We start from the raw sequence: 12,035 nt of genomic DNA on the forward strand, positions 1-12,035 counted from the left end.
TCATTGTTTGTGTTTCTTCTATGCTGTTGTGTTCAGGCCCTGATTGCAGGCTTCGCATAGACACCTGGTTGGCCACTGTGAGAACGGGATGCTGGACTAGATGGGCCTGACCCAGCAGGAAGGCTCTTACATGCTTGAGCTTCAATGCCGTACATAGCATGAGGTGGCAGAATTCTGGCCTGTTCCACATTAGTTGCAGGTGTGGCGTGACTCATACACTGAATGCAAACCCATGCCAACAAGCAAACCTCTTTGCATGTTATCAGTTCTAGGCAGGGGCGGACTTTAGTAATATGACACCCTGAGCAAAGGACAGTATTTGGTGTGCCCCCCACCCCAAAAATATTTCTTATTTCCGCAACAATTCCTTATTTATTATTTTGCACTCCCTCTACCTTGGAAGGTGGTGGACTCTCCTTCACTGGAGGTTTTTGTTGTTGTTGTTTAACTTATTTACTTATTTTATTAACTATTCCCCATCTGGGTCTCAAAGTGGCTTACAAAATGGAAACATAAAATATACAAAAAAAAAAAAAAATCCAAACAAGCATAGGCACTTTCAAGATTGGAACTCCTGTTGTTTTCACCAGAGGTTTTTAAACAGAGGTCAGAGCCTCTCAAGGATTATTGAGCTGCAATTCCAGCATTGCAGGGGCTTGAACTATTTGATCCAGCCTCACAATTCTATGATTCTACATAGAATTCTACCATCTTATTTCACGTAATGTGTAAACTAGTGGTTATAATTTATTTTATGGCAAGTGTGACACGAGGTAGTTAAGGGAGTTGTGCATCCCTCTTGCAGAGTATTGTGGCTCTGGTCGCACCAATTAATTAATTAATTAATTAGTAACTGCTGTGCTTTAATTGCCCTTGGTTGTGTAACTCTTAATGATAACTTAAGTGAACTGGAGTGGCCAATTCATCTGTTGATAACACACTCATGAGTGACTACTCATCATCCAAGATTTCTACTCAATTTCACTTAAGCCTCAATCCTACACACTCTTACAACCCCAATCAACTTAGTGGGGCTTATTTCTCCCCCTCCCCGCCCACCTGCAGCCCAGAAGGTAAAAAAGACTCCAGTATAAATCCCTCCACCGCTTCGTTTCGCTGAAATGTGTAAAAGTGGTCTAGGGGAGGTGCGAGGAGGAAAAGGGGCGTGCCGTTGAGCACGTGCAGAGTGCTCGCCTCCCATCCCGGGGGCGGAGGCGGCCTTGAGGCTTCGCAGGCTGCGCCTCAGCACCTCTCCTGCGAGGAGCGAAATGGGCTAGGGAGGCGCGCTCCGGATCCGCCGCCGGTCCACCTTAAGCCGCACCGGGGCTGCTCCGCCTCCCCTGCCTCCTTTGCCCGTCCTTCGCCATGGCTGCGCGGCGGACGCTGGGCTTCGCGGTCCGGAACTACTCGCAAGCAGCAGTCAAGGTAACCCGCCGACCTTTCGCCTTCGAGCCGCCCCGGATCTCCCCTGGAAGTGCGCGCGCCCTTGTAACCCGGTGGCAGGCAGAGCCTTGACTAGACTGGACCACTTCGGGCCGCGGGAGAGGAGAGTTGGGGGTCTGGGGGCTTCTCCCCTCCCATGGGGCGGCGGGAGGGAGATTAATTTCCTCCTTCCTGCTTAATAGGGGGCCTATAGGTACTCAAATAAAATAAAATGCCTAGGGGGGTAGGGAATAGCAAGAAAGAGAGATAGTTGGCTGAATCATGATAATATATTTTTTTGGCGCGGGGGGGGTAATATATTCATAATGTATATAAAAGAGAACAGTTATGACGGCTGGTGGAAATTAAAGGATGAAAAACAAAAATATAAAATAGGCACGGAGTACAGTTGCACATAGGTAAAAGTAAAGAACAGTTAGCGTTATTTGCTCATCAGGTCCAGTTCCTGATCCGCCAAGCTTGTGAGGAGGGTTGTCTTACGAATGGCAATTCATATAAAAGGTGTCTGTAGGTTCTAGTGCTGAACCGGGATAAGAAGCCACGCATATAGGTCTTCTCCCCGAAGGGGGAAGCTTGCCGAGTGAAGTGGCCAAAGTCCAGAAGGAACTTGGTCTGTTGATTCTGCAGCTGCACGTGTGAAATGGGTTTGTCTCCCGTGAAAATTGCTGGTGGGTGAGATCAGGCGCAGCTCTCCAACACCTGGAGCCTCAAAACAAGCTCAGGTTTGCTCCCCCCCCTCCCTCTGAATCTTTCACAGTTGCCACAAGAGGCAGAAATTCAGCCAGTGAAAACTCTTGGCGCAGAGAGGCAGTGGATGGGAGAGGAGGTTCACCTGTTGAATTTCTGCCCATTGTGCAACTGTTTCAACCTATTAATATTTGAGATAATGGTACAGAACTATAATAGCCATTAAGGTGTAGAGCAAGACAATCCCATACACATTTTAAAAAGGTAAAGGTACCCCTGCCCGTACGGGCCAGTCTTGACAGACTCTGGGGTTGTGCGCCCATCTCACTTAAGAGGCCAGGGGCCAGCGCTGTCCGGAGACACTTCCGGGTCACGTGGCCAACGTGACATCGCTGCTCTGGCGAGCCAGAGCCGCACACGGAAACGCCATTTACCTTCCCGCTGGTAAGCGGTCCCTATTTATCTACTTGCACCCGGAGGTGCTTTCGAACTGCTAGGTTGGCAGGCGCTGGGACCGAGCAGCGGGAGCGCACCCCGCCGCAGGGATTCGAACCGCCGACCTTTCGATCGGCAAGTCCTAGGCGCTGAGGCTTTAACCCACAGCGCCACCTGCGTCCCCATACACATTTTACTCAGAAACAAATATGTGTTCAGTGGGTCTTAATCCCAAATAAGGTCACATCCACACCACACATTTAAAGTACATGGCTTCGCCCAAAGTATTCTGAGAACTGTAATATGTTAAGGGTGCTGATCATTGTAGCTCCAGGATCCTTTGAGTGAAGACCTGTGCTTTGACTGTGTGGGCAATCATCAGCCTGTGGCCCTTGAGATGTTGGATTACAACTCCCATTAGTGCTGAGGCTGATGGGAGTAGTAGTCCAAAAGCATCTGGAGGGCAAAGGCTAATCTATATGGACTGGGGCATGTGGGAAGGAACCTATGGAAGGAGGCGGAGAGTCTTTAAGGTTCTATTATGAAATCCTTGTGTCTCTCTTGTTTCTTTATTCCTTGAGCACCCCAGGTCTGCATCCCTTGTTCACTCAGCACCAGTAACGGCTGCATAGACATCCACTTGCACCCTCTGCACTTCTGGCTGCCCATCTGTCTCTCCAGCTGTGCTTCCTTGCTTGTCTTGTCAACCCCCAGCTTTATATCTTTCCTGCAGGGCTGGCTGACAGAGGAGTTCCTAGATTCCCTGAGAGCAGTGGTGGGGAGCAGCAATGTATCCACAGCCACCCCAGTTTGTGAGCAACATGGCCATGACGAGTCCATGCACAGGTACGCAGTGGGACTTCCCAGAATTCCTCTTCTGCACATTGACCTCGATTGATTGATGCATGGCCTTGGACTTCTCAGGTATAAATGATGACTCTGCACATACAGTATTCTGTGATGGAGAATGGACCATTTCTGGGGAAGGGCCGTAGAGCAGTCACAAGCATCTCTAGGCTCGGTGAGCCTGTTAGTCAGTGCAGACAACACTGCGCTATATGGACCAATCTTCTGACTCAGCTTCCTGTGTTCCTACCAGCACAATATGCTTGCATGAGATGGCTGTCCTTGGCTCCTGGGTATTGACCAGAGAGCAGAAGAACAAGAGGAGGAAAGTCATCTGGTTGTGCTCAGGCAGAGGGAGAATGCAGGGCCTCCTAGACAGGTTGGTGCTGTGCTCACAAAAGCAGCTGCACCCCCAAGAGGTGCACATCCTCTGAGAGTTTGCAAAAGGTGTCTCCTCTTGCACTTCCGCCACCTGAGGTGGGCACTTCACTCTCTCTGCCTCATGGGCAGCTCTGTTTCAGGGAACAGCCAAAAACCTTCATTTCTAATCAGGCCTTTGGCTTTTAATTATCTGTGGCCTTTTAGAGTGGGTGGGATGTTTCAATGTATCTTCTCTTCCTGGTTTTAATGCAGGTTTTTCCCCCTTGGTTGCTTTGAGTTGCCATGGCAAATAAAGCGATGAATAAATTTAATAAATCATCAACAACACCATCATAGTTCTGAGTAAATGCAGACACATAACTGGAAGGAGGGAACAGTGACATTTCCTCACAAAACCAACGAGGAGAATAGTGCTTACACATTTTACCGCGTTTCTCTCTATAAATGTTAGAAATTGATTCTCATTTCTTTAAAGGATTTTTTTTTTACTGTTTTTAGAGTTTGTTGAAATGGCTTTAAGTTCTTTCCCCCACATCTTATTGTGCTACGCAGTGCACTGACAGCCTCAGCCAGTGAAGCGTTTATACATGTGCAAAATTGATGGATAAATTATGTTGTCCCACCACTGTCTCTTTAGGTGCCGCCCGCCAGATGCGGTGGTCTGGCCCCAGAACGTGGAGCAGGTCAGCTTGCTGGCAAAGGCCTGTTACAGCCGTGGGGCTCCCATCATCCCTTTCGGGACAGGAACGGGCCTAGAAGGGGGTGTGAGTGCCGTGCAGGTAAGGAGGGGAATGGCAAGCGAAATGGGATCAGGGATTGGGGGCAGGGGAAAGGTAGGCTGGAGGAATGAATGGGGGTGCAGGGTATGGTTTTGGGGGAGGACGGAGTGCCAAGTGAGGCCACGCCTGGAACAGAGGCCACATCCACACTGTACATTTAAAGCACTCTTGTGCCACTTTAAAGTGTCATTGCGTCCCCAAAGGATCTTGGGAACTGTAGTTGTTTAAGGGTGCTGAGACCCCATTCCGCTCCCAGAACTACAATTCCCAGTGGTTTTACAATCAATCCCTCTTCCCAGGGAACTCTGGGAACTGTGGCTCCAGGAGGGGAATAGGATTCTTTTGGGGGTGTCATGACTGTTTAAAGTAGTATGATACTGCTTTAAACAGATGGTGTGGATGGGGCCGTAGCTTTTGCGTGTGGTAATCGCTCCTTTTCTCCTGCCTGTTTTTGACTATTGTTCAATAAGCCATCACACCAGTAAATAAACAAATTGGCCGCTCTCCAGAGGCAAGGAGGTGGACTTTTAAGGCTGGGGAATATGTGGGACTCCTGCTCCTCCCTGCCCCCCATGCCAGACTCCTCCTTTTTGGGTTCCCCATCTTCCCCTTTTGGTAACCCTGTGCTTGTCCCTTTCCATGGGACAGGGTGGTGTGTGCTTCAACCTGACCCAAATGGACCAGATCTCTGAGCTGAACGCAGAGGACTTCACTGTGGCTGTAGAACCAGGGGTGACCCGAAAGGCCCTGAACAGCTACCTACGGGGCAGTGGACTCTGGTTTCCTGTAGGTACGCTTGCCTTAAGTACAATTCTGGGAGGGGTGCAGTGGAGTTGCATTCTGGGAAATAAAGGAATGTGGTAGTGGACCAGCCTTGTGGCTGGCGAGCCATTGATGCTTTGATCTTACCTGCATTAGGAGGGGGGTGGCCTGGTATGCCATTACCCAATTGCTCTCCTGGCTGTGCCTTTTCCTTCTTCAGACCCTGGGGCTGATGCTTCTCTCTGTGGCATGGCGGCCACAAGTGCCTCAGGCACCAATGCTGTGCGCTATGGCACCATGCGCCAAAACGTGCTCAACCTGCAGGTGGTGCTGCCTGACGGGAGGGTCCTCCACACAGCCGGCCGGAGCCGGAGGCCCAGGTACCCAGCTAAGTCCTTCTTGCTGTCCTGAAGCTCCTTCTGCGCCTTCTCTCAGATCTTGGCTTTGGCAACATCCAGGCTGCTGCTATTTTGGGATGGGGTTCAGCCATATGCCAGCAAGTTCAGCTTGCTCAGTTAAAATGCATTTGGTTGCTTCTCTGAAAGATTAGACGTTTTGCAAGAAGGGAAGTGAGGGGGAACACACCAGAAAGTATGGGATAATGTTTACTTGATGCAATGTCATCTAACTCCCGCAGGACTAAGCTGGGTTTTAAAAGAGGATTAGACAAATCCATGGAGGAAATGGCAGTTGATGGCTGTCAGCCATGATGGCTAATATCTGCCTCCACTGTTGCTTCTGAGTCCCATTTGCTGTGAACCACAGGAGCAGAGAGTCTCTTGTGCTCAGATCCTGCTTGTGGTTTTCCCACAGGCATTTGGTTGGCCAATGTGAGAAGAGGATGCTGGACTACGTAGGTCATCGGCCTGATCCAGCACGCTCTCCCTATGTTCTTATATTCTTCAGCTGCTAGCCCAACAGAAAAGCGACCATCCTGATGGTTGTGTGACCTTATACAGCATCGAATACATTGCATGTGCTCATTGGGAGGAGGAAGCTGACTGCTTACACCAGGGGAAGAGGCTGATCAGTGCAGGGCCCAGCCTGGTCCCTTGAAACTCAGACTGCTTTTTGCTTGCAGGAAAAGCGCTGCTGGCTACCACCTAACAGGACTCTTTGTCGGCTCCGAGGGGACACTGGGCCTCATCACCCAGGCCACACTGCGCCTGCATGGCACCCCAGAGGCCACCGTGGCAGCCGTCTGTGCCTTTCCCAGTGTGCAAGCAGCTGTGGACAGCACTGTGCAAGTTCTTCAAACTGGGATCCCCATCGCCCGTATTGGTAAGCAGGACTACAGGGCACCCCAGGCGGTGGCGGACAAGGGAGAAGAACAGGGTGGGCCAAAAGGCTTCCTTCCGGAGCCTGCAAGATCAGGCCTCGTAATGGTCTCGTCAGCCTGAATCTTCTCTGTGCAGTATATATAGGACTCCTCTCTGCCACTGGCTGAGTTGGGATGGCATGGAATGTTCACAAATGGTCTAACTGCTGGGGTGGGTGGGAAGGGGTTAGACATGGAATGCAAAGGTCAGTGCAGGTGCTGTGTAAGGGAAGGAATGGGACAGCTGGGTGGAAGAACCAGGACATAAGAGCAGGAAGAATGGGGAGTGAGGGCAGTTAGAGGGGAATTGGGAAGTAGAGGGGCTAATGGCTGGCATATGTGTGTGTTTGTGCAGGGGGTGGAAGTGAGATAAAGGAGCCGCATGCCATCTAGGAGCAAAAAGGCCTGAAGGCCAGAAGTAAAAGATTTGATGTCCATTTAATTTATTGATTGCATTTATACCCCATCCTTTTCTACAAGCATCTCAAGGTGGTTCTCCCCCTCATTTAATCCCCACAAGAGGCCTGTGAGTTAGGTTAGGCTGAGAGGAAGTGACCTCATGGCTGAGCAGGGATTTGAACTGTGGTCTCTCTCAGGTCCTAGTCTGACAGTCTAACCATTACACCACCGCTGACTATCAAAATAAACAGTCAAGTCTGTGACCACAAGTGTTACCTTAAAAATTGGATCTCTTGTCGTGTTTTCTCCCACAAGGCGAGCCTTGCCTTTGAAACAAATAAATACATTCCATAGACAAATTTATTCAAGTAAGTTTGCGTTCACCTCCTTGCATTGTCCAATATGCACACACACTTTTTCCTTCCTTCGCCTCAAAACTGCTCTGGTGTGGAGGTGGTTTTTTGATGCTGCAGGAAGGCTGCTCCCATTGATTCGTACACTAAGTATCCCACGTGAGTCTACTCTGAAGTAAGCTCCATGGTGTTCCAAGAGGCTTCCTCCCAGGTGTGTTCTAACTGTGCAGTCCTAACCATGTCAGCTCAGAAGTGAATCCTATTGGTTTCAATGGGGTGTAAGCTGGATGAGGATTGCAGCTGAAGTGGCCTTGCTTGCTCTGAGTTTTCCCTTCTGCTCCTGTGATGTCCCCCTATGGCGAGTGCCCCTCTTCTCTTTGCCACCAGAGTTCCTGGATGATGTCATGGTGGCTGCCTGCAACCGCCACAGTGGCCTGAGCTACGCAGAGCTGCCCACCCTCTTCCTGGAGTTCCACGGCACTGAAAACAGCGTGGAGGAGCAGGTCCAAGCAACAGGTAGGTTCTGCAGAAGCCGGGCCAAGCCTGGCAACCAGACAAGCCTGGGAATAAGGCAGTGTTCTGCCCGGACACTGAGGTCCAGTGCCGAGGGCCTTCTGGCAGTTCCCCTGCTGCGAGAAGCCAAGTTACAGGGAACCAGGCAGAGGGCTTTTTCGGTAGTGGCACCTGCCCTGTGGAACGCCCTCCCACCAGATGTCAAAGAGAACAACAGCTACCAGACTTTTAGATGACATCTGAAGGCAGCCCTGTTTAGGGAAGCTTTTAATGTTTAATAGGTTATTGTATTTTAATATTCTGTTGGAAGCCGCCCAGAGTGGTGGGGGAAACCCAGCCAGATGGACGGGGTATAAATAATAAATTATTATTATTATGAGTAGGGATATGTTTGGCACAGCAGCCTGGCACCATGCTTTGGTGGTGGTAGTGCATAGTTAAACTGTGGAGCTCTCTCCCACTGAAGGCAGTGATTGCCACCAACTTGGATGGCTTTAAAAAAGGATGGATTCACGGAGGAGGAGAAGGCGATCAACGGCTACTAGCTTTGATGGCTATGCTCTGCCTCCACAGCTGGTGGTAGCAATGCTTCTGAGCACCAGTTGCTGGAAACCACAGGAGGGGAGAGGGCTCTTGGGCTCTGCTCCTGCTCATGGGTTTCCCCACAGGTATCTGGTTGGCGGTTGTGAGAACAAGATGCTGGACTAGATAGGCTATTGGCCTGATGCAGAAGGCTCTTCTTATGGTTGGCAGCAGAGAAGAAGAAGAGGAGTTTGGATTTGATATCCCACTTTATCACTACCCGAAGGAGTCTCAAAGTGGCTAACATTCTCCTTTCCCTTCCTCCCCCACAACACACACTCTGTGAGGTGAGTGAGGCTGAGAGACTTCAAAGAAGTGTGACTGGCCCAAGGTCACCCAGCAGCTGCATGTGGAGGAGCGGAGACGCGAACGCGGTTCACCAGATTACGAGTCTACCGCTCTTAACCATTACACCACGCTGGCTCACCAGAGGTGGTAGTGGTGGGGCTCTGACGCAAGGCTATCTTCGCAGGGGAGATTGTGCAGTCGAATGGGGGCTCGGACTTTGTGTGGTCACGGGAGCAGGAGGCTCGCAGTCAGCTGTGGGCCGCACGCCACAATGCCTGGTATGCTGCGCTGGCCCTTCGCCCAGGCCGGAAGGTGAGTCAGGAGGAGAGAGGAGCAAACGGTGGGTGGCTTAGCACTTTTAAAAGAAAGAAAGAAAGAAAGAAATCTAATCTGCCTTGCAATTTGGCTCCTTTGCTTGAGTTACCAAGAACACTCTCCATTATGCTTCATTTCACCTCTTGCTTACCCTGTTCCGAATGCCACCTCCGTTCACGAGGATCACAAGGTTGAGTTATAAGCAGGTTCCTGCGTTTGGCTGACTGGCTACCTTCTTTTCAAGGTTGCTTCTGAGAATGAGTTGTTGATGAAAGAACTCTGCTGCATGTCTAGTGAAACTAGTGTTTGGTGCAATGTGACTGGGCTGCTGTGGAGCCACACAAGGGTAGTAGACTGGAGGGTTGCAGAGACTGAATAATGTGGGGTGGTATTGATGGGCTGAAGGCTAGGCAAGGGAATTTTGAGGCCTAGTGGGTCTCAAAAAGATGTCACAAGGCTAGGAAGGGGAGAAAGTTACGCCTCCTCAAAAGCATCTCACTTGCCCCACCCTCCTCCCATCTGCAGGGATACTCAACTGACGTCTGTGTTCCAATCTCCCGCCTCCCTGCAATCTTGCTGGAAACAAAGAAAGACCTCCTGGAGTCCAAGCTCACAGGTGGGCAGACTATTGTTTGAGGAGCATTCCAGAAATGTGGGGCCACCACTGAAAAGGCCTGATTTTGTACTGCCACTTCTGAACCTCTAGTGAAAGGAAGCCTTGGATGATGATGAGCGTGTGGGGAGAGGTGGTCCTTGAGCTACTGGGGTACTGAGCTGTTTTAGTCCAGTTGAAGGGCACCAGATTGAGGGAGGCTGGCCTCATCTTCATCCTGCATCATGGCAAACAATGATCTCTTTACCGCTGCTGGTTTTTCAGGCCCTATTGTCGGCCATGTTGGTGATGGGAATTTCCACTGCCTCTTGATTTTTGATCCGGAAGATCCCGAAGAAAGCAGGAGAGTGGCAGAGTTTACCAAACGGCTGGTCAGGTAAGGATCTGACTGGTGATCAAGGGTCTGGAAACCAAGCCTTATGTGGAATGGTTGAGGGTTGTTCCAGAGAGAGGGGATATGAGAGCCATCTTCAAACATCTAGAAGGCTATCACATGGAAGATGGAGCAAACTTGTTTGCTACTACTTCAGAGGGGAGGGCCTGAACCAGCGGATTCTAATGACAAGAAAGGAGATTCTGACAAAACATTTGATAAAAACTTTCTGGCGGTAAGAGCTGTTTGACAAGGTAATGGACTACCTTGGAAGGTAATCCACCACTCTCCTTCACTAGAGGTTTTTAAGCAGAGTTTGGATGGGCGTCTGTCAGAGATTCTGGAGCTGTCATTCCTTTAAACGAATGACACTTGGGGTCCTTCCAGCTCATGCTCTATGATTCTATATTTTGTGGTATGCAGGAATCACTGCTGCTTAAGAGCCTCCAATGAATGCGATGATGGCGATAATAGAAGAGTCTTTCCACTTCCTAAGTTAACCTTTCAATATGTGGGGGGCTGTGTAAGCCAAGGGGTGAGGCGAAACTCACAGCCCCTTTGTATCCTTGCTGCCCCTTGTTTTTAACAAGAGGACCAGAGGCAAATGCTGGGAACTAGGTACCAGCACAGATGTTCTTATGTTTTGATCCAATGTTTGTGCTTTTATTATTTTCCTCCAGGCGTGCATTGGCGATGGACGGCACCTGCACAGGGGAACATGGCATAGGCCTGGGCAAACGCCAGTTTTTGCGTGAGGAAGTAGACGAGGTGGCGCTGTCCACCATGCAGCAGATCAAGGCGGCGCTGGACCCTAAAAACCTCATGAACCCTGGAAAGGTGCTGTGAAAGCCTGAGATTGTCTTCGCAGATGTAATAACAGTGCTTTGTAGTGGATTTACATGGAACCGTCCACACACATCAGTCCACTTTATGAATTGTTCTGTGATGGTTCCCCAGTGTTAATTGCATCACTGCCATCTGGAGGGGCACAGTATTGAAAGTGGGATTGTGTATATACTTTACGCTACCATCATGAGCACAAACCGTTACGGACACATGATAAGGACGCTTGGAGTGTCCTCCCACGAGGCCCAGCATTTTTCCCCATACAGAGCGCAAGATCCATCTTTGACTGGAAGCATCTGTTGCGGAGGCTGTACCACATACACCCTTCCAAAGGGGGCTTGCCTACCACCTCTGGCTCATTTGCACTGCAATCTTAAAAATTAAACCAGTTCAGTTCAACCTGCAGAGCTTTCCATTCTCTCAAGAGATGCAGGGTACTGTAGTTATCCAAAGGGCAATCAGTACAACGGAGAACTCTCTGCTTCACCCAGTGTGCCACTGCCAAGGTTCCTTGATGGAAGCTTTGATTTTGAAGATGCTTTAAAAGTGGTGACCTTTTGTTAGGTAGGCATGACCTTGGCTGGAGGGGCAAGCTCATGTGACTCCACAGCCACCTCTGTCTGAATATGTATTACGTACCTGTTTTGCCAAGCAGAGCTGAAATGAGCCATAAATGTGCATTTGTGGAGCAGATGGAGCTGCAGGTGTTACAAAAGCACATGGGTAGAAGCTGGGATGGGATGTGGGCACTGAAGAAATGCTTTTCCAGTGTAGAAAATCCTAAAGTTTTGTCCTTTGCCAAAGACCAGGCTTGATGAATCTGCTTTGGGTTTTTTTTACTAGAGCCCCAAGATCTACCATCCAGAGCCAGATGCAAAGGCACCCAGTTAAAATGAAAGAACAGTGTGGCTTCTGATCACATAAAATCATTTTCAGTACCAGTACTTGTTCTGTCTTTTCCACACCAAGGCCCACTGCTGATCAGCTTTCTGTGTTTCAGCAGCCTAATCTAGATGGGGGGAAAGTCATTTTGTTATGACATTTCTGAGAGTCAGAAACCCTTGCTGATGTACTTCAAATCAAAGAGGTATCTACCTCTTAC

At 49.7% G+C, this 12,035-nt stretch overlaps 1 protein-coding gene across 2 annotated transcripts; it reads left to right on the forward strand.

The window, feature by feature from the left end:
• The first annotated feature begins 1,244 nt into the window (after positions 1-1,244).
• Positions 1,245-11,332, forward strand: LDHD (lactate dehydrogenase D). 2 transcript variants are annotated; one of them, XM_079988435.1, is made up of 11 exons: positions 1,245-1,425; positions 3,299-3,411; positions 4,430-4,571; positions 5,220-5,361; positions 5,554-5,713; positions 6,415-6,614; positions 7,791-7,919; positions 8,971-9,098; positions 9,627-9,717; positions 9,979-10,090; positions 10,768-11,332. In XM_079988435.1, the coding sequence occupies exons 1-11, from the start codon at positions 1,366-1,368 to the stop codon at positions 10,931-10,933; spliced, it is 1,443 nt and encodes a 480-aa protein (XP_079844561.1). In that variant the 5' UTR covers positions 1,245-1,365; the 3' UTR covers positions 10,934-11,332. The 2 variants fall into 2 exon arrangements, with proteins under 2 accessions (XP_079844561.1, XP_079844562.1); XM_079988436.1 differs by lacking the exon at positions 1,245-1,425 and adding an exon at positions 1,920-2,165.
• Positions 11,333-12,035: the final 703 nt, after the last annotated feature.

This window comes from Podarcis cretensis (assembly GCF_951804945.1).
Source record: "Podarcis cretensis genome assembly, chromosome: 8".
Taxonomy (NCBI): domain Eukaryota; kingdom Metazoa; phylum Chordata; class Lepidosauria; order Squamata; family Lacertidae; genus Podarcis; species Podarcis cretensis.